At 29.8% G+C, this 23,977-nt stretch overlaps 1 protein-coding gene across 3 annotated transcripts in view; it reads right to left on the minus strand.

Annotated features, from left to right (window-relative positions):
• Positions 1-9,714: 9,714 nt before the first annotated feature.
• Positions 9,715-23,977, minus strand: part of LOC107453411 (crossveinless c) — a 326,116-nt gene continuing 311,853 nt past the window's right edge. For all 3 annotated transcript variants that reach the window (XM_043039800.2, XM_043039814.2, XM_043039807.2), the window contains exons 13-21: positions 22,758-22,999; positions 20,509-20,820; positions 19,037-19,167; positions 17,885-18,073; positions 16,433-16,582; positions 15,907-16,070; positions 15,011-15,136; positions 13,712-13,891; positions 9,715-10,798 (exon numbers count right to left, since the gene is read on the minus strand). In XM_043039800.2, the coding sequence (XP_042895734.1) occupies positions 10,681-10,798; positions 13,712-13,891; positions 15,011-15,136; positions 15,907-16,070; positions 16,433-16,582; positions 17,885-18,073; positions 19,037-19,167; positions 20,509-20,820; positions 22,758-22,999 (1,612 nt within the window). In that variant the 3' untranslated portion in view covers positions 9,715-10,680. The remainder of the gene's footprint in view (positions 10,799-13,711; positions 13,892-15,010; positions 15,137-15,906; positions 16,071-16,432; positions 16,583-17,884; positions 18,074-19,036; positions 19,168-20,508; positions 20,821-22,757; positions 23,000-23,977) is intronic.

Here is a 23,977-nt window from a genome sequence, read left to right on the forward strand (position 1 = left end):
TCACACCAGTAACGTTACTTTTGTTTCTGGTTTCGTCTTTCGGCTGAAGCGCCGACATTAACAATTTATTTTGTTCAACTAATTGAGAGATGAGGTCCTCCATTTGGAAAAAGAAATAAATTGTCCTACCTGGAGCAGTCTTCAAGAGCAAAAATATTACCTATCTTCAGGTACTTGAAACCTTAATCCAAATTAGTTTCGTTATGAAACGAAACTTTTTCAAGCGATGATATTTTGTATCAATGAAAAATAAAATTCACCAACTCGTCGCCAGTGTGCTGTCCCATAGCGTGGGGTTTTAGGAAATAACACTCTTATATCTAACAAGCACTATTTATTAATTAATTACAACATTTAGAATTTAGAATACAAAAGATGCGTCTTAACGCAACGCTAACAGATGAGGAATACAAACTGAAACTTTTAGAGGGAAAGTCCCAATTCGATTGCGTAGGCGTGATAGTTCGTAAACATAGCCTCGAACAGCTAAATACACGACAATTTTCCACAAACTTTTCGTTTAGAACTATGTTCAATGCATTTTTCAGTTCCAATTAGTTTCCTAACTTAAAAGTTTTAAGTTTATTTAGAAATCAAGACAAAAACTAACGTAATACCTTCTATGACTATCCACACGCTACATGTGAAGTGTTGCCATAGACATCAGATAGTTCTACTTTGTGCCACCAGTAGCCCATTTCGATTGCTAATTTTGTTTGGAGAACAAAAAAAAAAATTCGACCACGTTTGCGGTAAGTTATATAGAAATATTTTATTCTCACTGTTCGACTGGATGCGAAATATTTACGTATTGATGGTGCTTTCTACACTAGGGAACGCTGCAAGCTCCATACCGCCTATACTTCCGGGTTACTGTTTCCGAAGTATTTTAAAGCTATTTGACACACAACGTGATCATTGTGTTTTGAGATTCTTGCAAACATGGTATTTGATTACTTATTGCTTGTGTTTACAATACTAAAGGTGCCAACACTGACGTAAGATGGTGCACAGCTTGCAACAAGAACAAACAGTAATAAACAAATGTAAAGAAGCCAAATCAGGACTGGCAAAAAAGCAAGTTATTCAAATTCCAGCACCTTTTTTAACAGTATATCCATAAATAACTAAAACAAACTTTTCCTTCAAACTCACCAGAATTGCTTATAACATTAATATCTTATGAAATATGGCAAATTTGAGCTCAGAAATTATCTAATTTACTTCTATTATTGAAAACAAAATTATCCGTTTGAAAATATCGACTAGCAGAATAAGTTGTAGTAAGCAGTTGCAAACTTTCTAACCGGAACTAGAGCAGGTTAAGAGCTCGAGATTGTTACGGTTTACATTTATATTGAAAACACCATCCATACGAAATACAAAAATTACAGCAAATATACCTTAAATATACCTCCAGAAATATATAAGCATCAATCTGAGGTGCTTCATCTTACATTTGTATACCTACCTCTCTATAGAGAGGTAGGTATTTACTACTTTAAGATGTTTCGTTTCAAACTCAGGTTATTACTTATTAACTTGAAGTATGGATGGTGTTGTCAGTGGAAATGTAAACAATAACAATCTCGAGCTGTATGCCTGCTCTAGTTCCGGTTAGAAAGTTTACAGCTGCTAACTACATGTTGTTCTGCGAGGCGATATTTTCAAACGGATAATTTTGTTTTTAATAAAGGAAATAAATTAGATAATTTCTAAGCTCAAATCTGCCGTATTTCATTAGATATTAATGTTATTATGTAATTCTGGGGAGTTGGAAGTGAAAATTTGTTTTAGTTATTTAGAGATATATTGTTAAAAAAGGTGACATGTTTGCTAGATTTTAAATAACTCGCTTTTTTGAAGTCTTGATTTGGCCTCTTTCCATAAGTTTACTACTGTTTGTTCTTGTTGCAAGCTGTGCACCATCTTACGTTTGTGTTAATACTTTTAGCATTGCAAACACAAGTATTGTTAGCATTGTAAACATTGTAAATACAAGTTATAAGTAATCAAATACATTGTTTGCAGGAATCTCAAAACACAATGATGCCAAATGGCTTTAAAATACAACGGAAATAGTAACCCGGAAATTTAGGCGGTACCGAGATTGCAGCGTTCCCTAGTGCAGAAAACACCATCCATATATTTTTACACATGTGGAAGTATTTATTCAACAACTATTATGAAAGATGTTTCATTTAACACTTCATGTTAATCTAAATCTACTTCAAGTGCATTTTTTAACAGTTGTTAAGGTAATTTTTTACTAACGTGATGTGCTTTGTGTTCTACCCCAGGTAATTATATTTCAACCTCAAATATATATTTTTATTCTTGTAGAGGTAATTTTTTTATCAACTTAAGGTGGGTCATTTTACACATCAAGTTATTATAGATCAACCTCAAGGTTATTTTTCGACAGTTGGATAGGTTGTTTTCTTCTTGCTAACGTGATGTGTTTTATGTTTTACTTTAGGTTATTATTTTTCAAACTCAGGTGTCGACTTATATAGTAGGAAACGCCATTTTAAACTTTACACCTCTATCTTACAATTAGAACGCTTTGGGGGAAGTGTCATTGGTGACGTCAGGAAGTGACTTAGAACTAACTTTGTCCATTGAAGATAGTCTGGGAAACATCCCTGAATAATGACAAGAAGATATATTAAAATTTTGATTCTCTGCAGAGGAAATGGTTTCATCACTTTAATGCCTTGATGACCTTAGTTTGAAGTCGGACACTTAACGGAAGAACAATTTAACGAAACCAGATATCACACACCCTTGATTTCTTTGCAGGCTGATCAGAATAGTCATCCTCGCGCTTCCTGACAGCTACCAGTACCAATGTGAATATCTCATCACTTGATCACTGAAGTCAGGCATTACTAGCAACATCACACCGTATTGTTGCCCATAACCCACTGTTCAAATCTAATGTAACGTATACAGACTACTACTAGTGTGACGTAAACAGATTACTAATACAGTTCGTTGAGGTACGGTACGGTACTCTTATTGAAGTCGCACTAGAGCTGTACAGTGGGCTATTGGTGACGGTTAGAGAACATCCCTGAAGATGATCCGGAGATATCCAACACACGTCACATCCCGTTTTACACGGAGGACACATTCAAAAACCATCCATTCTCAGATCATAATTTTGACCTGAACGTAATTTGCACTATCAATCTCCGATCCAGTACCACCCAGGATTATTGATTTGCTATAGGAGCTTGTAGGACTTAGCGACCCCGGCAAATTAAGATAGCGCCAGTCAGCATTTTATACATGAGGAGTCTTTGTTCAGAGGGGATCGAAAACGCAACCTCTCGGGCATGGGACTAAAGCCCTACTAGCTATCTCGGCCCCAGACTACAACTACATCAGGACAGTATTCTAACTTTTAAGGGCCATTTACACTGCACGAATCCGATCACCTTTGGGGGAAAATGAGAACCAGATTGGTGGATCCCAGAGAAAAACTCATTAACCTTGTTCCCTTTTTCTCTCAACGTTGGCTCTATCACCGAAGTCAAGCATTATCACCGAAGTCAAGCGAAGTGCACTGGTGGATGACCACTTGTATCAGTCTGAGTTGAGTAGGGACCGAGAGTGTGGGTATTGGTCCTCGCTAAACTGTTCTACCTTAAAGTGCTTGACTTCAAGTTGCAGATCGTTGGGCTACCGAAGAGGGGGTGCCATCCCCCCTGCAGAGGATCAAAATTGTGATGGCATGTCTTCGGATCATCTTCAGGGATGTTTCCCAGACCGTCGCCAGTAGCCCATTGTGCAGCTCTCGTGCGACGTAAATAAACTACAACAACATCAACAATTGTAATACACAGGCATGATCGTGCGTAACAATCGTTGGAGTCGGAAGGCATGAAATCGCCAAAGGAATTGATAAACTGCCGTATTTCAAGTATGAAATCACGCTGCAAGGCCTGTATATCTGTAAGAGGGAACCATAAACCCGATTAACCCATTTTTTTGTTTATTCTGCAACCACTATTTCATACCAATAGTTCTAGAGATAATCGACCAAGTCGGCAATTTTTCTTACACTGAAGGGCCAATAACATTTTTCATGCTTTGCGAACTTTTAAGAGTTGATATTTTCCACCAATCCGATTCTATGCGTATTTTATTTCGGCAAGGGCTTATGAGCCTGCAAAAGTATGTAAGTTCAAAAACGCAGACACATTTATAAACAAATATATTTGTGAATTTAACAACAGCGATCTTTCTACTCTTAACAGTTTAATAATTTCAGTTAAACCTTTATTCTGTTTAGTAGACTCACTTTTCAAATTTAATATGAATATATTTCTGATGTCGAAATATCGCCGTTTTCTGCACTACGGTTGTTATCAAGCAGTAGTTCCCAATTATGTTAAAGAAGTGTTTAGCATTTGATATCTTTTAGTTTGTCGCTGGAAGTTAAGAAAGTGAGTACAATAGTGCATAATTATAGAAAAATGTATTCCTCGTCGTCCAATGTATTTGATGAAATAAAACACAAAATTAAAGAAATTAAGAAGAAGAATCGTATTTTATATAAAAAGTATAAAAGATCAGATTATGTTAAAGATACTGAACAAAATATTGAATTAAAAAGTGATATTTTAGATGAAGCAGAAATTTCAGCTGTTGAATATTGTTATAAAAAAGCTACAGAGTTGGCTGAGTATAATTTAAAACTGAAAAAAGATAAAGAACAGCAAAAAATCAATAAAAAAATATTACTCAACTGTCGAAAAAGTAACATTGATAACTATTCTATGATTTCACCAAAGCTTAAATTCGTTGAAAATAGGCAAAAGCTTAAAACTCTTTTACCAACTTCTAAAACTAAATGTTCTGTCAATGATTCTATTAATATGGTGAAAAAGCAATGCACTATAGGTAAAAAAGAAAAATATGAAACTAGAAAGATGAAAAAGTTAAAATCAGTTGATTCAACTACTTTTCCCTTGTCATCAAACAATCGTTCTGATAATAAAGAAAACAGTGTGTCAAATGAATGTATTCAATTTTCAGATCCACTTCCAAAGTTTATTTTAGCTTCAGATAGGTTAGATATAGATAGAGGTGGTGATAAATCTGCTGAAGATATTGTTTATCTTCAAAGTATAAATTGTTCATCAGTTAAAAAGAATAAAACCATCTCGCTTGTTGAATTGTTTAAAACACCAGTTACTAATGAAAACAAACCTATCTCTGAGAATAAAAAATCAAATAAGCAACATAAATTACATAATGTTGAAATAACATCTAATCAAGATATAAATGTTTTCTTTGGAACAGATAATACTGTCAAAAAAACTGTCATCGACAAACCTATTTTAAAGAATTTGACATCTTTTAAGGATGCCACACCTAAATTAAGTAAGCCAAATATGTCTAAAAAATATTATGGAAATATAAAATCTTCAAAATGTATTAGATCAGAGCTTAATGTAATAAAGAAGCCTATGGAAGTAATTATACCAGAATTTGACTTAACGACAGACGAAACTAGTAAAGAAGTTATGGAGCTTGGAATAACAAGAGAATCTGTCGAACTTGATTTGACAAAAAAACCTGTTGCTATTATTCCAGAACTAGATTTGACTAAAGAATCAGTTGAAGCAATTCCGGAACTTGATTTGATGGAAGAACCTGTTGCAGTTATACCAGAACTAGATTTGACAGAAGAACCTGTAGAAGTTATTATACCAGAACTTGATTTGACTGAAGAGCCTATTGCAGTTATACCAGAACTAGATTTGACAAAAGAACCTGTAGAAGTTATTATACCAGAACTTGATTTGACTGAAGAACCTGTTGATTTTCTTGTACCTATTCTTCATCAAGATGAATGTGTGAATCATTCAAGGGAAAAAATTGAATCTTTTAAATCTCAAGGTATTGTTATTACAGATGGTAAATGGTCAATAGAAGAAACAAATCTAGTTAGAAAGAATTTCATGGACTTCAAGTCTAAATTTGGTATTCATAATGTTAATTTATTGCTAGGACTCGGACGCAAATTACCTTTTTTGAGGCTTGAAAACAATAAGATTCGCAAATTTCTGAAAGCAAAGCATTTTTATTTGAGATTGGGAAAGGATATAAATCAAAAGACTCTTAGAAGCATATATTATAAAGCTCGAGTTTTGTTTAATCCTCTAAAGAAACTAAGGGATTGCACGAAGAGTGATGTTTCAGCAGTTATGTGGTTGCAAAAAAAATATGGTAATAACTGGAATTTAATTGGTCAGAGACTTGGAATATGTCCTGCTATTTGTGGTCGAATGTATTTGAACAACAAAAAAGTTGTTGTAAAAGGTAAATGGTCAAAAATTGAAAAAGAAAAATTAATTTCTGCAATTAAGTTTGTTGCTAATGTTTCAGATTTGAATAATGCAAATTTAGTTAGAATTTCTTGGACAAGAGTGTCTGAACTTGTATCTACAAGGAATAGTAACCAATGTATGATGGAGTGGAGAAACAACATAAGCAAAATTATACAAAATGTTTCATTTGGAAAATGGCGTAAGTCCCATTCAGCTAAATTAATAATTCTTCTTAAAAATAATTATCCAGTTTCTGAAGAATGTTATATTCCTTGGAGAAAACTTCAAAAACATTTTAAAAATGTTACTCATTCTGATTTTGCTCTCAGTGAAAAGTGGCGCCAAATAAAGTATCATGCACCAGATGAATTGAGAACAAACTTCTCAGAGTTGATTAAATTCTGTTATGAAAAGTATAGCAAATATTTTATTCCAGAGAACTTATAGTTTTGATTTTCTTCAATAAAATTGTTAATATTATCTGACTAGATTCTTATAGAAAATAGTAATCCTTCTGAATTCAAAATCTTGGCAATATATTAATATTAGAAAATGTTGGCAAGATCTCTGTATCAGTACCAGCACAGTTTTGGTGATTTTTTGGCAATTACAGTAAATAAACTTACACAAACCATTTATCTAATAGCCATCCCTGAATAAACTACCATTTTTTAAAACTTTTTCAGGTTCAAAACCCTTTGGGGCCTTGGTGGTAGTAGTTGGCACCAACAGGACAAATTTGGAAATACAGTAAGACCTCGATTATCCGAGCTAATTGGGACCGCTAGTACCTCAGATATCGGAAATCTCGGTTAATAGAAACCATGTATAAAACCCTTCTATGCTTGCGAATTTAACTACTTTTAGAGTAAAAAACAATAGAACGCTTTTGAAATGATAAAAATAAACATATATGAGCTTATGTTTCACAGCTAAAAAGATTTAAAAAGGAAATCAACTCTAGTAGTAAATTTTAAAAAGTAAAATGGAATTTTTTTTAACTATACTTAGTTAAATATCAAAAGACGCATTTCCAAAAATAACAGAAATCTCAATAAAATATTGTATTTTTAAAATTTACATGATTAAACTTACAAGTCACATGACCACTGTTAACAAAGCATTCATAGATGTTATCTTCTCAGGGTGTAATATTTCATAGAAGTTGAGTGTGTTTGTGGGGAGTAAGTGCCTGTAACACAGACAGCGAACTAATATGTGTATAATTTCTTCCAAGCTCATTTTGGAGAGGAGAAAAAAAATTTAGACTTCGTTATTGCCTCAGTTAATCGAGGTTCTACTGTATCTCCAAACTGTTAATCACTTTATTTTCTTTTATAAAATGTTCTATACCTATTACAAAAAAAAAAAAAAAAGATGCATATTCAACTATTTTTATTGGGAAAAATTCTAAATTATTATTTTGTTTACTCTAGAAAGTTTATAATTAATTATCTCGTTTGCAAAATATTTAATATTAGTTTAATATTTTTTCTTAGCAAATATTTATGAAATATTCTAATTCTAAAATCTTGACAAGATCTTCATATTCAAAGTTATGTTAGTTGTTCTGATACAAAATGTTGGTATTCTGTTATAGCTAGTATTTTACTCAGGAGAACTTCTAAATTACATTTTTTTTTCTAAATTTCTATTTTTATTCACAGCAAATTAGTTTTAACAGTATTTAAACAGTTTTTTAGTTTCATAATAATCGATTAACTTCTTTCATCTGATTTAAAAAATGATAGATTCAACTCAATCAAATTCAATAATATATCGAAATTTTAAATGGTGAAGTGAGGGATCGTCCCCAAAATTATTTTTGTTCAAAAATATTATGCCTACTTTAATATTATTTTATAAATGTAGTCTCAAACTCTACAAAATTTTTTCATTGAATATTGGTATGAAGGAATATTAAATAAATGCCTCAATTCTATGTTTTTTATTTATTAATTGATCTCAAACTATCATGACTAGTTCAAGGCTCCATTAACTTTTTTCTCACGGCTGGTATATAGAAGTACATTAAAATGGGCAGACTTCAACAGGCTAAGCTCCGTAAACCAAAGGTTAACTCAGCGGCTCGACAGCCCATAGAGGGCCAAGGCCTACTGTGCCCATCTCAGTTTTCTTGACCTTTGGGCTCTGGGATGCAGGAGCAGATGTTCCGGTTAGGTGGTCAGCCCAACGCAAAACCCCCAGTGTTTAGTTCCCAAGCATGCTTGGTACTCATTTATCGACCTACTGAAGGGATGAAAGGCTGAGTCAACCTTGCCCGGCCCGAGGATCGACCCAGGAACCTGTGGCATGACAGCGCTACCGCTCAGCCACCGGGCGTCAAACCAAAGGTTAATGAAGCTATACTGGAAACTATTAGCCATCCTAACGCTCAAATATGCCATCTAAGGAGAATCCATGTCTTGTTCCTCTTTTCAGTTGTATAGGAATGTACTACGATATTTTCCCCTTTCTTAATATTTTTCGTATTTAATTGTCAAATATATTTTTTAAAATTTCTATGATGCTTTCTTTTAGAACTATCTTCTAGCAGTTTTCAGTTCCATGTTATTTCCTAATTTAAAAGTTTTTTTATCTGTTTGAAAACAGAAGCTAACCTAGTAGATGAAAGCTAACTTCCATCTACTATGACTCTCCACACACTAATGGTGAAAGCATGTAGAGAGTTCTGCCCTATGCCACCTGTAGAACATTTTGATTGCCAATTAAAACTTTTTGTTCAAAAGAAAGTAATTCTAAAGTTAAAAAAAAACAACTATTTTTTATTATACTTTTCTTAGTTAGCAGTTTGCTTTTTTTAAAAAAAGATTATTGTGGTAAATGTGTACTGTTAAAAAAAAAAAAAGAGCCTTGATTTTTTTAAAAATTGTAGTCTTAAATTTTTTTATTTTAAAAATTTAGAAATTTTTTAAATATGACACTTAATTTGATTTTTTAATTTTATCCAACATATAAATTAAATGCTTGTAAGATTTTTGTAGTAATAGCAAATGTTATGTTTCAATCTATAATTTTCAATTTTTTACATTTTATTTAAAATTATTTTAAATTTTTTTATTTGCTTTAATGTTTGATTCAGTCAAGCAAGAAAATAAAAGTTTTGATAATAATGAGGATATTATAATTATTGATTATTATAATAATTGAAATTTAAAAAAAAAAAAGGTATCTTATTTCAATGCCGTTAAAAATTCCTTAGCAAATAGTTTTAGTTTTAGCTATATGAAAATCTACTTCATTAATTGTTGGTCCTGGTGGTAATTGCAATAATGAAACTACAGAAAATAATTAAAGAAAAAACAATACTGGCTTTGAAGAATTGAATTAGAAAGAAAATTATCACAACTTTTATGAACTCAATATTTTTATTTCAACAAGACTTAAATCAACACATATACACATAGTTCTATTTTCATCGTCATATATTTTTACAAATTCTTCAAAAGTTCTTTTGTTAAAATACATCATCATCTACTTTTGAATAAAAATAACAATAGAGGAAATATGCATAAAATACTTTTTTTTCTTCATTTTTTAAAATTTTGACTTATAATGGTTATGGAATAACATATAATTTTACATATGGAATAGTTTTTGATTTAAAAGGGATATGTATTACATTTTACTTCACACGGACATTTTACTTCACTTTAATATACAAAATTTATCCACTTTAAGAAAATAATATTGTTAAGTCAATGACAATACAAAACTCATTTAATATATACTAGAGAGTATTTCAACTGTCAAAAATTAAATTAAATTCAAGCCTAAGTTTAAAATACTGGATGTCCCAAAAATGATAATTTATTGACTAACTTTTTTTTTTGAAACTTAGAATAAATAATATAGTTTGATAATAAGCATGGTTGAATGCATAAAACTCAACTCAACATTTCTTTTCTTTCTAATTTTCTTACAATGATATAAACAATCCTTTTTTATTCAATTATTATTTTTTTAGGACACCAGTTATAAACATTTCAAGTTATTTCACATTCAAATATAATAAATTTATGCTATAGAAACAAATTTACAATAAAAAAAATCATAAAATACTTCTGCTTGTCTCATAAATGGAATAAACAATATTTACAAATCTGAATATAACCATGCTTAAAATAAACATACAATAATTACTTGATTTCATGGTTTTTAATGACTAGTTTTTCTGTTGCAAGAGTAATTCTTGTTATTTTTTGTGAGGTGTTACCTTATCATTTTTTTTGTACAAATTTTACATAAAATTTATAATAACATTGTAAATTTGCAATATTTACAAATATTGTTTAATTCGAAAATTGTTGGCACTTTACACTTTAGTTTCAGGTCCATCTGCACGTGACCGTGAAAATGAACTCCTCAATTTAATTAGTAAAAGGGTAGAAATATGTCCATAAGCTCTATGATACCATTCTGGAGATCTTCCCCTAAAAATAAAATAAACTTATAAATTTAAAAAAAAAAAAAATTAGTATCTCTCACATCTGCAGCGAAATTACAGTAAAACGTGATACAGTTGATTATTCCTCATGTAATGAAATGCTGCTTTTACCTAAAGAAGTTTTAATAAATGTTAAAAATCATACACAATACTTCTTATAAGCATATTTTGGATTAATGAATGTTATTTAAAATTCTTGAACATAATTACATTGAATATATCAGAAAAAAGTATTTGAAGGTAAGTGAAAAGGTTTGAAGGTAAGTTCAATTTGTTCAAAAATTGATGTCAATATGAAATAAATAGAAACCATGTAGCAAATAGTTGGTAATATGTCTTGAAATGAATTGAACAACGAGTTTAAACTATAGAGTAGCAACTGTTGATAAGAAATTGTGGAATGTGTAGGGTTGATATGCAAAAACCATTGAATAGATTGTGCCTCCTTATGCTGTTTCTATAGCTATGTGTGATCAGTAGCGTAGCTAGACTCTTGGGGGAAAACATAAAAACTGGGGCCTCCTCAGTCAAAGCAGGATGTTTCAGTCCCTCCATTTCAGTGCTGTTGATATTCTTTCCCCTATCATCAGTTTTTCTCTTTTAGATATTGAAATTTAAAAAAAAATTACAAACTGCCGAAACATTCTGATGTTATTGTAATGATCCTTTTGGTTGCAAACATTTTCCTTTTTAAAGGTAGGTCGAAAATAATTTTACGATTACACAGCACTGAGGCAGTTAACACAGAAATCCTTATTAATTTATTTATCTGTTCATTAAATTTTACAATCATAATATATTATTACATCATAATTAAAAGAATTACATAGATAATGGTATATGCATGGCATTTAGAACTTTGGCATTTAGGCATTATTAGATAATGGCATTTAGAACTCCTGCTTATTTTTTCAATTTAATAAAAATAAAATTTTTGTCTTTTCACAGAAAGTTTTGCTTTTTTCATCTCGAGAAATAAATATTTTTTTAACTCTTTTTCTTACCTATGTAAATGTATCATTCACATAAATTAAAATCACACATCATAATTGATATTTATGCAATTGAAATTAACCCATTGGGAGTAGTATGTATGCAATTCAAAATGACCCATTGTGTATCATGTGCATACATTTTAAAATTACATATTACGTTTCGTATTCACGTGATTTTAAATTAGATGTAGTGATTAGTTTTCATGTGATTTAAAAATCTCCCACTAGGATTTTGATTCACTTGATTAAAAAATCACATATTGAGATTTGTTTTCACATGATTAATAAAATCTTACATTGGGATTCATATTCACTCGATTTAAAAATCATTCATTGAGATTTGTATTCACAGAATTTAAAAAATAAAATAGCTCATCGATATTTTTTATTAAATTGTTGATATTATTCTAAGGATATATGTTTCCCGCATACACTTTTTTTTCCTGTTCAAATTTCAGCTATTTTTAAATTTTAATTTAGAGATTTCTTTTTGATGTTATATCACAATTTCTTTCTATTTTTTTTCTTATATAGGTCCAGTGTACAATTTATTTTTCATCCCAGATATGTTAGCTATATCAATGATAAATAAGTAAGAAATACACAATATTCAGATTGTCAATTTCAGTATCTATTTTTGCTAAGATTAATTCTTAATTTTTAATAGCTTAATAAGAAATAGCTTTTATATTTTTAAAATCATAACTATAAATGAATTTTTTAAAATTTTGTTTAACTTATTCTGTTATTTGTTTACTAGAATAAAAATTATATAAATTCTGGAAATTTCAATGCACTCTTTCACTTCATGGTCTTTCTTCCAACTAAAACTTCGTGTATATTGGTAGATTTTTATAATTTTTAGTGTATTTTGTCTTATAATGCGAAATGACTATTGATGGGGAAAAACCTTTGTTATTTTAGGATTCTTTAAACATTTAAAAAAATATTTTAAAAACTACAAATAAAATTTTGGACTTAGAAGACATTTAAATTTGACTTATATGTAAGTAGCTTGATATGATTGACTGTAGGCAAAAAAATTTCTTAGTGTGAATAAAATTGTTTTAGATATATCAAAAAGTTAATATTATAATTTTTCTTGTCAATTATTTATATAATCTGTAGGTTTCATAGCATTTTCTGAAATAATCTATTAAGTTTTAATTTAAATATAGATAGAAAAAGTTTGATTTTTTAAAAAAAGTAATTTCTGCACCTTTGTGAAGCTACACATTTTGTTTACCAAACTAATGGCGACCAAAATCTTGACATCTAAAAGCATCAGTTTTTATTTCAGTATAGAGTCAGCAAGATACAACTTGAATAATCCTAAATAACTTTTGATGTCATTATTGAATTTTCACTTATTGTCAAGCTTTAAGATTTGAAGAGGTAATCCCTACAACCCATTTCCACGAGGTCTCAAAACAGGCTAGTAAAAGCAGTATTCTGACCAGTCAGGCTTAGAAAAAGTCTTATCAAATTTATATCAGATCTATTAAGAATTCCAGCTTGCTAGAATAGGCAAAAATAGCCAACAGACAAAAAGAGCCATTCATCCAAAGTCCTCAATTCCAGCCTGGCTCAAAATTGACTTAAGGCATAAAGATTTTCCTGAAAGCAGGCTAGAAGAACAGGAGGTTAAAAAACATGTTTTTGTACCTCTTGTGATGTTGCATGCCTGATTTCAAGACTTGTGTGAATGGATAATACTAATACTCTTCACAGCTATCAAGATATAGAAGAAATTAACTTACTTATCTTCACTGGTGGATGATAGACTGATTAAAACATGATAAAGACTCACCTGATTGTATTTTGTTTTGCAGCTACTATTTTTCAGCTATTAGTACTAAACATAGGAATACTAAGAAATGAATGAGTTACAACCATGTACACACCTTGTATCAATCCTACTGATGTGAGTTATTCGGGATTTCCCAGATCCACATGGTTCGATAAGATAACGTGATGCTAATAATAAGCCTCTGACATTTTCAGGGTTTATTTCTGCTTCAGGATGTTCAACTGATGTTTCCACTAGAATACAGGCACCTTTGGGTAAATCAGTTTTCCATGACCTATATTTTAAAATATTGTATAATTTAATTAATTATAAAATTTGAAAATAAAATTAAATAATTTCACAATTTGAACATGACTTGTTGAAATTAAAAGTTATAGTAAATGGAGAAGTTATTAAATTAAAGGAATTTTAATTATATTTTGTCTAAAACGATTTTCTATAAATATTATGATATATGATATTATAGAAATTTTATTTAATAAGCATATAATACACAATTGTGGAAAATAAAACTTGAATAATGGTTAATTACAGTGAAAAATATATAAAAACTAAAGATAAAAATATCATTGAGAAGGAATTTAAAAAGCAATTTACAAAAGATGCTTTTTTTAAATACATAAAAGCAATTGTATACCTTTCCTTTATTCTTACTTAATGAGCACTTATTTTTTTCCAAGAATGCGTCTAAAAGTCCCAAAAATATTTCATTGCCAATGAAATTAATTTTTTACAAGATTAAATTTTAGAAACATTTCTGAGACTACATAGTAGATTCTGAGAAGTTTTTAACTCATCTGAAATTAATTTAAACCTTTTATGTTGTATGGGTGTTTGAATATTTTTTGTGCAATTATGATATAATAATAAACGTAATTATAATAGTACTTTGAAAATAAAATCAAAATAATTACATAATTAAGTAGAGAAAATTAAGAAGGTAATCTAGGGTGTGCAGCAAGATTTTTCAACAAAAAATATGCATCTTTTAAGTACTTTTTAAGCTTTTAAAAAATATTTTTAATCTTTTTCCCCAAAAAAAAAAAATCATAGTTAGGATCTATGCAGGAATAAAAATGATTTTTTCTATCGTTTAAAGTTCTTAATTATGAACATAAAATTTTTAAAAGCTTTACACAATCACGATAAAATAACTAGTTTCTGATAAATAAATGTCGCAGAGAAAATTGTGAAAATCACAAATTTTAGTAATTTCGAACAACAATCAACACGGCAAAGAAAAAAAATCTCTTTTTAAAAGATAGAAATTAAGAACTCTTTACAAACCGCGAATAAAAAAAGCACCTTTAAGGGCTTTTAAAAAAGGTAAATCAAAAATAAGCACTTTCTAAAAATGCTGTGCACTCATCATAATATATATCATAAGTAATACCTTAATATGCAAAAATCACAAGGTGGATGAGGTGGCAATGGAGCACTCTGGTACTGAATAACTTCAGTTTGTTTATTTAAACGACACACTAATTTTCCTTTTGAATATGAGGTATCCCATACATGTCTGTAAGATATAATAATCAAGTTTAGAGGACACCAAAACAGAATAGATAGCAATGCTATTCAATTTTTAATAATAAGTTTATTATCTAAACTTTAAATTTAATTATGGAAATGTATAAATTTTTTTAAAATGATCTATCAATTTGTTCAATAACAATTGTATTGTTTTAAATTCAATTATATTACTGAAATGCAACTGAAAATGCAATTTTTGACAGGATTTTGTCTCATCAATGCACATGAAGAGTAATAGGTATTTTAATGAATCTAACAATTTTCAAAACATTTTTCATTTGTTCATAGATTACTTTCTAAGAAACAAATTAATTGACCAAAATAAACTGGATCAAATCGGCAAACAATTCTCAGTAGCTCTTAGCCAAAAATTTCATTTTAATTTTTTAGATAAAAATTTAAAATTGAATAAAAAATACATTAATGGATAACCCATTTTGTATAGCAAAATATCAAATTGCCTCTATCTGGGCATTTCTACCATTTATCATTTATCTGGGCATTCATATCATCTATCATTTTTATTCCTTTCAAATTCTAGATTTAACTTAATATTTGTTGTTTTCAATCTTTGATGGCAAGTAATTTTTTCTACCTTAAATATTAATTTATGACTACTATTTAGTATGTATTTTTGTCGAAGATTTTAAAACTATAATATGTATTACAGACAATTCAATAACAACCTGTTTAATGCAGCATTATAGTCTATTCATACCAAATATTTATGTTTTTAAAAATGAGAACAACATATACCTTTCTCTTAGTAATCTATTCAATAATTCAACGGGTGGAGCTTCAACTTCTGTGGATGCCTTCCAGAGTTTTAAAGGATGACCATCTACAACTTTTTTGTAAGACAAATCAACATGATCATTTTGTGACACAGTTTTCCAGCCCTTATATTTTTCTTTGGTTTCCTAAAAAATTAAATTTGAATTTAAAGAAAAGCATTATTTTATAATTCACAAAATTTTTTAATTTTAAACATGCTTTCATATTTTTGAATGATTCACATAAAGGAAAATCTAAACTAAGATTATGTACAAAAATTTTAACTAAATACCTTTAAAATAAACATAGCATTTTTAATTTATTTTCATCATAAGTCTTAATGAAAACAGTGAAAAATTCTTAAATTCAACGTTATTAATATTTTTGTGTAATTTTTTCCCAAACTGAAATAAAATATTAGGTTTTTTAGTTATTTCATTTTACATGGCAATTAAATAAATAAGATAAAGTGAAAAAGTTGATTTTATCACTAAACCTTTAAAATTACCTTTAAAAACATTTGTGTACAGCTGTCAATATAACCTTTCCATCCAGTTTGTCCATTAGATGAGGAAAATAAAAATAATTCTTCTAATGATGCAGGCTGTGAAAATGATGCAGATGATATGCGACTTTGAGAAACGAGCTCTTCAGACACCTAAAATAAATAGTACCTTTATAATAAGTTACTAAAGACAGAGAAAAATATGCACTAAATATTTGTTGAACTAATATCGGGATGCAGAGAGTATTTCAGAAAGTAAAGAAAAAGCATTTTCTTAAAAAAAATTAACACAAAATTATTGTTTTTTTCTGAAAAACATAAATAAATAATTTTTAAAATACATAATTTAATAAAAAAAATCGATGTATGTTTGTCTGCATGTTACATTGTTGGCAAAAGAGAGCATTTACAGCCATGAAAGGTTGTGTAAATGTAGATGTTGATTTCTAATAGTGCACTTTGACACACTATTTTTGATAAAAAAAAAATTTATAGCATTTTTTTAATTTTCAAATATTTTCATAGGATTAACATATTATGCGTTTTTCTTTATAACTATTGGTTATGGGGGAAATGTAAGTTATATACTATCTTATTAGTTTGACTAGAAGAAGTTCAATTTTCAAAAGAAAAAAATAAACATAGTAATTATTTAAAATTGAATATACTTCAGAAAAAAGCAATCAAGTATGCAAGACATGCACTCAGGGGTGATTGTGAGTCCAAGTCGAAATTCTGGAAAATTTCTTGAGTTTAAAAAAAAACAGTTTAAATTGAAAAATTAGAAAAAAATTTAAACAAGTTTTTTTTTCTTTTTCTCAATATTTCTTAGTTTACTTAAAATATGTTTAGAAATTTACACATACCTATACCATTTACACATACCTATGATGACCTGGAGAAGTAATTATAATTTACAAATATGTGTTTCTTTCTTGAGTTTTATGATTATAACAACCATTTACTGATAAAAAATGAATATTAATCATGAATATAAGCTTATAAAGTATCTCCCTTACAAACAAATAAAATAAACTGTGTTAAGTTCCACCTTTGAAAATTTGATTTCCAGAAGCTTCTGTGATCAATGATTTTTTGAAATGTCTGGACCATCGATCTCCGGAAACTTCCGGATCACTGTTAGCGAAAATTCCGGAAATTTTTTCCGAAGCACAATCAGCCCTGTGCACTAAAAAGCAAAGGAAAGAGTACAAAATGATTCATGTCTGGCATGACAGTTGGTGTAAGCACCTTTACATTGTAGAAAATTGTTATTGGAGTGTTTAGCATTTGGACAAATTTGGAAACTTTTTCTCAATATATAATTTACTTTTTGAATAAAAGGGGAGGGGGGAACTTTTTTTTTACAGGAAAAACAATAAAATAATGGTGATCTTTAGACATGGCAAATATCTCAGAATACAATAAAGAAATTATGTTTTCATTAAATGTTACCGTGAATAAGCTCTTGTAATTAGTAACCATGCAAGATAAGCATTCATAAGCTGCTCTATTTTCATTGAGTTCTCTTAAATCGGGAACTCCAACAGTTTTTCGGCGACGAGGACTTGAGCTTGCACTTCGAGGAGTAGATAGATGAAATAGTGAAGGAGCAAAACAAACAGCAATGTTGGTAGCTGTCATCTAAAATAAAATTTGATTTTAAGGTATTTTTTTCAAGTACAATGGTATATTATGATAAATAATAATAAATGTAAAATTAAAAACATAAGAGATTATAAATTTAGAGTGAACTTCAGAAAAAGTATCATTTGAAAACTTTTGATCTAATATGCTGATTTTCATACATTAAATTTATATTTTATTGTTTAAATAATGGGGAGGTATTTTCTTAATTTAGGCTACCTTCTTTATTTTGTTACTACATCTTTCGAAATCAAAATCAATCATAGGAACAAAATTTTTTATTATTAAAAAAATTGAATTTATGACAAAAAAATTTACTATACTGTCTAACTGTGACTATTAATTTGGAATTGGATAAAAAAAAGTTATAAATTAAATCTGATATATATATATATATTTTGCAGACTGTTAATTTAGCTAGCAAGTTAGTTGTTGAGTTAAAAATCATTTCAATTCTCAAAAGAAGTAATTTGTTTTTCCAGTTTATGAGACAACTTGCATTAAGGAATATACTTAATATAAATTTTACTTATAATTCAAAATTAATTATAATATGGACTCTTTTTACAAACGAATTTACATGCATATAATGACTTGATATTAACTGTGGAATTTTAATAGAAATAATCAAGGGATTAAATGGTAAATCATTATGTTGACTTTAACTTGAGAGATGATATTATGATTGTAACATTTTGTTAATGTAGAAAGGTTACAATTTTAACTGGCGTACAAAATTCTTGTATGAACTGTTAACGGAATTAAAATATATTGTTTAATAAAAATTTTGGAAAGAACGTGATATGTATTATACTACTTCTTACATTTTTTTTTTTTTTTTTAGTGAGTGAGAGAAAAACTTACATGTAAATATTACCAATGGCAAACTAAAGACAGAAAATATTGAAATTCAAAATTTAGAATAAAAACTGTGCTGATGTTATGCGAAATGGAACTCACTTGATTTACACTAGAATGTTGACAAACTTCATGCAAAAATTCTAACAGGGACTGCAAAACTTCACGATTTTCGTCAGGCATTAACATAAGAGCAGCATGGATAGCTTCAAGACGTAAGTCTTCAGGAACAACTAAAAATTCAAAATTAACAGTGAAATGTTTTTAACTAAATTTATGAAATTCTCATTACGACTACATTTTGTTCTAGTTTGTTAACTTAAGACTTCCAATCCACATTTTTAAGACATATAATAATTACTGTACAAAATGTTATGGAACTGTGTGTATAAAATATAGGGTGTTCCATAGTGACTACCCATAATGTATGCATTTAAAATCTTTGTAAAAAGTGAAGTTAAAAAACATTCATATAAGGATCACTCATTAATATTTATGAATGGAAAAAACAAAAACATTTGCTAACTCTTATTATTAAATTTCGAGCTCGATCAAGAGATTAAAATCCTCAAAGATCAGTTTATTTGAAAAGTTGGACTTATGTGTTTGTTTCACTTTTCAGCATCATCTTCAAATAATCTAGTTTTTAATGATTCTAATATTTCCTTTGTTTTAATGACAACATCTTGATAACATCTCTGTTTTTTCCAACGTAAATATTAATTTGTGATCCCTAATACACATAGTTTCTTTCCTCATTATTTACAAAGATTCTAAAAATTTATATTATCAGCAGTCATTACAGAATACCCTGAATAAATATAGGTAGACATGTAGAACCTATGATTAAAAATGCTTTTTGTGCTTGTGTCTCTTAGGATAAATCATGTAAAGCTATAGCACATTTTTTTTTTTAGCATTTTAAGTAAGTCCCAAGTCTGTGACCGCTTACGTCCTTAGTAATATTAATAACAATAGCGTGATATGAATTTTAAAAAAAAATCCATTGAAACTCGAGATGCCAAAGTGTAATTCCTTTATAGGATGATTTTAGAATACTTTCTTTACTGTGAAATTGAATTTAATATCAGAAAATGTTGATTCAATTTTTGTTGTTAAAAAGCTGTTTAAACCAATAAAAATTAAATATAGATATGTAAATTAGTTTTTATTGTTTCTAATGGCACTTGGTCAAGCCAATATCTTTAGCCATTGGCCATTTTGCTAATTAAGTTATGTAAGTGCGCCCTTCAGGTGACAAGAGAGCACCATAAGGGTGAAGGTACGTTTTGGCTCAGGAACCCATGGATAGATGGCAGCATCACTCATTCGTGAGGCCATTTCCTTAAGATTCCTGTACCCATGCTACTGCTTAGTGATAGACCACAGGACCTTTGATTCCACAGATTTTAAGAGCACATATATTGCATGTACTCAATGGGCCCCAGCGGAGTTGAAGATTAAACTCTGGATCAAAGTCTGATTCTCTAATCACTGGACTACAATGGTCCCATAAATTAATTTTAAGATAAAGTAAATTTAATAAAAATATAAAAAAATTAAAATAAACTTACATTGAAAAATACTAATGAAAGTTTCAGAAAGTTTATTTGTTAGTAGGGCTTCTGGAAGTTCTCTGAAATACTGCTTTAACATATCAGCAACATCATAAGCTTGCTGTTCTTCATAGCTGATTTTTTCAGGAATGGTTTCATTTAAGCTCTTTAATTTTTGAATTCGGGATCTCACTCCTGATTTTCTGAACAGACCAGTAGAATCTAAAGCTGTATTTCGTAAATGGTGAATTGCTGCTTGGATTGAAACGGGTAAAGGCTGTCCTGTTCTCTGGAGAATAAGAAGTAGAGGAACACCAAACACAACTTTATCTGAAAATATAACAGAAAAAAAGAAAATTAAAATCACGAAATGGTTATGTTCATGACTTTTAAAACTTATGTAAGAAAATGTATCAAATAAAAATTACTGTAGAAGAGAAAGGAAAAAGTAGCAGTAACGAAGAAAAAATAAACAGATAAATATCCTTTAATTTTCTTTTAATTAATTAGAATATTCCAATAATCTTTTGGTTTAGTTCTTTTTTATAGTGAAAAATTCGAGAATCCGTATGAGAAACACAAAATTATCTGAAATAAATTAGTAAAAACCATCAAGTTGGTCCAGAAGTTAATGGTAGAAAACTTTTGCTTAAACTGTCAACTTTTTATGATATTCAGAAAATCTATAAGACATTCCAGTGACCACAGAAACAAGAGTGTTTTTTCTTTGGGGGGGGGGTGCTTTTCTCCCCTATATATTAGTATTAACCAGGTCCAACTTATCCGAGCCTTGCAAAATGGCAATCAAGAATTTGAACTTGCAATTTCATGATTCGAATTGTTTTAAAATTAAAATAAATTTAATAAAAGAAATTGTTTACCTGTAAATTGTTTATCTCATTTAACAGTGTTTTTTTAATATTCTGTTTTACTATTTTTTATTATTGTTCAGTATTTTCAATGCTCGGTATTTTCATGCTAGTTTGAGTACTATTTTCATGATATTTTCAATGCTTTATAGATAACTTCACAATTCGAATTGTTTTAAAATTAAAATAAATTTAATGAAAGAAACTATTTATCTCTCATTTAACGATATTTTTTTTCATTCTGTTTTACTATTTTTAATTATTCTGTACGCTGTGTCATTTGAAACCAAGAATTTTGACCATCGGTCAGCAATAGGACCCTATATTTCTTCTTCAGGGGAATGAATAAAGGAGGAGGATTTGGTGGCAGTTTTCACCAAGGAAATGCCAGAACTCGTTTGAAATAAATAAATTTTTTTTTAGAATTCAGACATTAAAATATATATATTTTTTAAATTTAATTACACAAATATTGAGTGAAAAATTGTAATCTTAGAAGGAGCTGAGTCTCTTCACTGATAAAATCTTGGGGGAGTTAAGCTAAAGCCCCTTCTGCCCCCTAGTTCGGGAGTCTCTGAGACATTCATTTATGATATTATAAAAATCACTTTTTTAAAAAAATAAAATAAAAAAAAAGCTATTTAAAACTTACAAAGCCTTATCCTTAAAATCTCCCCTTAAAATCTGAAATGCGAAAGGCGCTTGAGTCTTTTTCATCATTTTGTGCCTCAACATTATATTTTTAAGAAAATTTTTTTTGTTGTGTATTGCAGGATTTTTTAAAAATAAGAAAAGCTAGAGCCGCGATGGCTCAGGGGAAGGCGTTCGGCTTCTAATGAGATGAACCGGGGTTCGATCCCGGCGATGGCTGGTCGATACGAATTCCGCATCCGGCTTGCACTGACCACAGTGCCGACGCGAAATATCCTCAGTGGTAAACGGATCATGGGTTAGAGTCCCCTTGCCGTCAGTCTAACCATGGGAGGTTCTCGTGGTCTTCCTCTCCAAGTAACGCAAATGCGGGTTAGTTCCATCAAAAAGTCCTCCACGAAGGCAAATTTCTCCCAATACTTGATCCAGAAGTTCCCTTGTCTTCTAGATTGGGTTCAAAATTACAAGGCTATGGAGTTGAACATTAGTATTCATAAACCCAAAAATTTTGTCGGCTGTTCAACGACGGTTATAAAATAAAATAAGAAAAGCTAAATATTTCTTGTTTTTCGTTGAAAATGTTGCAGTTGTGTTTGCCTCCTCTTCAAAATCTGTCATATTAAGCTGATTTTGTAACCAAGGGCAGCAATTAATTCACACGTATTAATTAGTAACTGAAAATAGAAATAGTAAAAAAATATATAGCATATGATAAGTAGGAAGATAATGAAGATATGAATCACATACCTTTATAATCAGGGTTGCGAATTCGGCCAATGAATTTTGAAACTCCCCAGCTCCAGCCAGTTCGACTAGATGGGGAAAATTTTTCCATTATAGTGGTTAATTTCAAAAGAGATAATTTACGAAGGAGAAGCATTTGTGGAGCAGTTAAGTCCATAATTCTTAAGGGACCAGAAAATGATTTTGTTTCAGGGTGTGAAATAAAAGGAAAGCAATGCCAAGGTGCATGTTGATAGGTGATGCCCCTGAAAAAAAATGACTACAATATAGCAAAAGTATTTTAGATTATGAAACACATAAGCAGAAGAATGGGACATAAATTTTTTTTTGTAAATAATAAACAATTCTACAAATAAATTCCCGCGTGTTTTTTTTTTACTTTATTGTAGAGCTATTTGAATGTTGCTATGAAATCCAGTCACCTCTTAAAAAAAATCAACCTTAACTTTATCAATCTAATTTTAAAACTTATAAAACAGTGCTGAAATGGAAAAAAAAACAGAGATTGAAAACGTGATTTGAAAATCATGGATTCCTGGCACAATACTCGAATATGACGTGAATATATGTAGAGTTGTTGTAGTTGTAGTTAATTTACGTCGCACTAGAGCTGCACAATGGGCTATTGGCGACGGTCTGGGAAACATCCCTCAGGATAATCCGAAGACAAGCCATCACAATTTTGATTCTCTGCCGAGGGGATCCCCCGCTTCGGTAGCCAAACGACCTGCACGCGAAGTCGAGCACTTTACGGTAGAACAGTTTAACGAGGACCAATACCGCACACCCTTGGTCCCTACGCAGACTAATCCAAGTGGTCACCTACCAGCAAACTGACTGCAGCCAGTGATGCTTGACTTCGGTGATCTGCTGGGAACCGTGTCTTAACGATCAGTTCACTACAGAACGAATATGCAGAGTTTTGGTATAAAAAAAATTATGATTTCATGTTGTTCTAAGCATTTCCAATTAAAAATGGTTAAAATGTCTTAAGAAAGTATAACGCCCCATCGTCATTGGCGATCAATAAAATATATATATTTTTTTTTGGGGGGGGGCGACTACATTTTTAGCTTTTCAATTACGATTTCACTTTATTTATAGTTAAATATTTATGTAAAGGTAATTGGTCTGAGACTTAAACTCGAGCGTTTTTTTCCCGTTTTTTACTGTGTTTTCAGCAATGATCAGAGAAAAAAATCTATTTTTTTCTTATCTTCACA

Source organism: Parasteatoda tepidariorum, chromosome X2 (assembly GCF_043381705.1).
Source record: "Parasteatoda tepidariorum isolate YZ-2023 chromosome X2, CAS_Ptep_4.0, whole genome shotgun sequence".
In the NCBI taxonomy this organism is placed as follows: Eukaryota; Metazoa; Arthropoda; class Arachnida; order Araneae; family Theridiidae; genus Parasteatoda; species Parasteatoda tepidariorum.